The 3,769-nt window shown below is 51.6% G+C and overlaps 1 protein-coding gene across 1 annotated transcript; it reads right to left on the bottom strand.

Annotated features, from left to right (window-relative positions):
• Window positions 1–732: 732 nt before the first annotated feature.
• Window positions 733–2,186, bottom strand: PHACADRAFT_214725 (uncharacterized protein; the record flags this gene model as incomplete). The annotated part of the gene is made up of 7 exons (XM_007402765.1): window positions 733–951; window positions 1,006–1,226; window positions 1,285–1,476; window positions 1,535–1,691; window positions 1,748–1,843; window positions 1,900–2,096; window positions 2,147–2,186. 7 exons carry the CDS (start codon window positions 2,184–2,186, stop codon window positions 799–801), a joined length of 1,056 nt encoding a protein of 351 aa, XP_007402827.1. The 3' UTR covers window positions 733–798.
• Between the last annotated feature and the right edge of the window lie 1,583 nt (window positions 2,187–3,769).

The raw sequence follows: 3,769 nt of genomic DNA, 5'->3' as shown, positions 1-3,769 counted from the left end.
CAAATAAGCCTTCAAACTTCTGGATCAGCATCGGTGGTACAGCCACGCACCGTAAAGGCATCTCATGGCCACAATAGAGTACACCGTCAACTTCCACGTCTCTTCAAACTTTTTGAGCAAGTCATCCGGGTCGACATAGAAAGAGTCGACCATGAGCGGCGGCGGCGGGTTTTCCGGTAGCGTGACGACCTCCCCCAAAAGAGTCATGCACAGGCACTTCCGTCTCTGTACTGTGTTCAAGCAGCTCGTGGAGCTCTGCCGCGAACTCCGCCCATTACTCCTTGACGGATCGGTCCTTGCATTCATGTCGGCCTGTGAGGTCTAGGATTCCCTGTGACGAGTCAAATCACGCAACCTCATACAATACAGCATTTGAACCCACCGTGTGGAAACCCCTCATCGTCTCATAGAAGCGCAGGACACGGTACTGTACGCCATGCGCGCCACAGGGATCATTACGCGGATCGTGGGTCGTCCCTTGCCGAATCGTGAACGTGATAGACGTGGACGTCCGTTGGTCTTCTCCCTTTCGTAGGGCCTGGCGGGTTATTCGCCCTCATAGCATCCTGGGAGCCAAGCCGTGTTGGTGTTGGTACATCGTCAGTCGAGATACCGATGGGACGCACGAGTGTGGTTAGAGGAACAGAGAGTCTCCCTCTGCTCTGCCTCATACGACATATGATGAGCGAGATCGAGATAGTCGCCAAAAAACAAACAGCGCGACAGGCGCTTAAATATTAACGCCGCGTATGTCTTTGTGGTACTATGGAACACTCGGTCCTTTCTGCTTAATGACTACTACTGCTGAGTTTGCTTTTGCTTCAAATTTGCCTCAACCTCTGGCTTGATACTTGCGATCATGTCCTGGGTGGTGTACTTCGGCTTCCAGCCAAGAGATCTTGAGTGTGTCGCACGAGCACGCGAGTTCGTACCCGAGTAGTTGCCATCATCCTGCCGTCCACCTCATCAGCATCTTCTTTCCACACGATCCCAAAAAATGCGTACCACAGAGCCGAAATGCTTCTCAAGCTCCTCATCCGTGAATGTTGTCGGTTCGGGATCGTTAGTGAGATCAAGCGCCACCATGGCTTCGCCGATCCCCTTGGAAATGTCGTACCACGTGTGCTCGCCATTCTCGCCAAAGTAGTAGCCGCGAACTCCGTGATCAACGTTCTCGGGGCCCTTGGTGATAATCGCGTCGTATAGGATGATGTACAGGTCCGCGACTGGTACGAGTCATCAGCTATATGCAGGGTCTCACGCATATTCCAGAGGTATGCGTACCATCGTCAATGTGGACGTCTGGCCAAAACGGAAGTCCCTTGCCTACCATGCCCGCCCGGCCGCGGGCGAGAGAAGCCTTGATGAGCATAGGAATCTGGACAGAGAACGGGTTCTGGATCCCTGCATCGACCAGCAGGTTCTTTTCGATACCATAGATGGTACTAGGTAGAATGATGTAAGTCCTAGCGTAGCCTATAGCAGATGGTGAATTTGTCGCGTCCACGCCCAGCTGGAGCAGAACTATACGTACCCTGCTTGTCGGCCTCGAAGATAGCATTGTCAACATCACGATGCAACGCAGTTGGCTTGATGTTGGCGATCTGCTCGAAGTCCGAGTCATCGTAGATAACGTCGGTGGCTGCCATTCCCTTGGTCTCTTGGCCTTCGGTCAGAATGCCTGTGCCAGACTGTAGGTAACCACGTTAGTACACGGCTTTGAGACGCGCCTGACGCGGAAACATACGGTATGAATGAGAATAGGGAGATCGCCGAGCTTCGCATGGCGTTGTCTTAGGCCCTTAAGGATAGCCTGGATAGCCGGGAGGTCATCTGCGTCGGCCTGAAGCAACCATACCGTCAGAATCGCTCAGGGGCCGCAAGGATGCAGCGGCGCACCAAGGAGAGAACGAGGTGTGCATTCTCGGCGAGCTTCTCAACCAGCGTAGTATCCTTGTAGGAACCAATAACGCTATGGACGCCAAACTGCTCGAGCTTTTTGGCTTTCTCCTCGCTGCGCACAAGCGCTGTGAAATCGAAGGTGTTTGCGCTAGGGTGCGAGAGAAACCTGGAGAGGACAGAACCTCCGATATAACCTGTACGCCGTTCAGCAAATGATGGTTAGTCCACACCTAAAGACACGCACCGGTTGCGCCAATGACAAAGATGGGGGTCTTTTCGGCCATTGTTCACGGAAGTTGTGGGTGAAAGTCTGCGAGTCCCCGCCCACGAACACGCATCTTTATGTGAAGCCCAGGATAAAGTAATGTATTGGAGCTGAGGATGAGTAAGCCATCGATCCCCGTATACACAAGTGGGAAAGGAGCAAGAGGTTTCTCTCGACGCGACTGTCACTAAGTCACTAGTCACGGTCACCGGTCACCGGTCCCGGTCATCCCGCATCCATGTCCCCTTTTGGCAAGTACTGTAACGCTATAGCATCGCTTTCCCCAGCATATCAAGTTTTCGCTGCCCGTTCTTCGCGCACATATCCAGTCTTGCAACTTTGAATAACATTGATATCAAAGTGTAGTTCATTTAATATACTTCAAGCAGATCCAGGTTTAGGATGGTGAGGATGACCGTTATGTCAATATTAATCATGACCGCATGGCTGGCGGCCTTATCCGAGATTTTTGAGCTCTACTCCCGGCTCGAGCTCCTTCAAAGCAGACAACATCATCTTTGACATCACAGATTATCCATTCATCAGCGCTACTATGTGCGAAGTTAGCAGCACAAAAGTAGCATTAGAGGAGCGCAAAAGCTGAAAAAGAGAAACCAATTTGAAGCTGAAGTAGCTTTGTATACTAAGAACATTCACTCATTTTTTTCTTAATTGAGCCTCTACTGCTGAGTTTGCTTTTGCTTGGGAAGTGCCTCAACCTCAGGCTTGATGCTTGCAATCATGTCCTGGGTCGTGTATTTCAGCTTCCAGCCAAGGGGCCTTAAATGTGTCGCATGGGCACGTGAATTCGTACCGTACCCCATAAATTGCCTATTTCCTGCCACACGGTCCTTCAACTTGAACATCTTTATCTCTCAACGAAGTCTAAAGCGCACATACCACAGGGACTCGGACAAATACTTTGCAAGCTCCTCGTCCGCGAACGCCGCGCAAGGCCGGGCGCTATATCAATAATCATGGCCGTACAACAATATTTCCCTCGCGTAAGATTCTCAAGCTGTCCTCCTGACTCAGACTCTTTCTAAGCAGATAGCATTATCTGCACGATTTCCAAGCACAGATTCCCCGGCAATAAAGGAATGCAGCTCGTATCGAGCTGACTCGTGCGACTTTGTAAGCAGGGCTGCTCGTCAATACAGATCCGAGTCCGAGTCAGCCCCAGCCCCCATGAAAAAAAGGCACTCGCTATACGGTGTTAGCACACAATATGGACGGAAAGCTGTGATTAGTACGTGTGTGTGTGTGTGCCCGCACGAGGCCAAGCCAAGGCGGACAATAGAGCACTCACCTCGGTTGCGGTCCGAGCTTCTTATTGAAGAGACAACACGAGGATTGCGCATACAACCAAAACTGCCAGGCACGTAATCCAGACGTATATGTGAGCGTGTCCGTAGATTAGGTGTGTGCGGATGGAGCTCAGGCTTGCGGTGAAAGAAGCATGCCGGCCTCCATGTTTAACACCAAACGGCGACGGTATATGCGCGGGAAACAAGGCCCGAGGCAATAAATGCGGTATTCTCATGACCTCATGCCGGTAGGTCTGGTCCTCGTTGACTCTTGCAGCTCGGCTCAGGGGAATAC

Source organism: Phanerochaete carnosa, assembly GCF_000300595.1.
Source record: "Phanerochaete carnosa HHB-10118-sp unplaced genomic scaffold PHACAscaffold_404, whole genome shotgun sequence".
NCBI lineage: Eukaryota > Fungi > Basidiomycota > Agaricomycetes > Polyporales > Phanerochaetaceae > Phanerochaete > Phanerochaete carnosa.
Note: the sequence above shows the minus strand (reverse complement) of the source record. Positions and strands in the feature narration are given on the sequence as shown.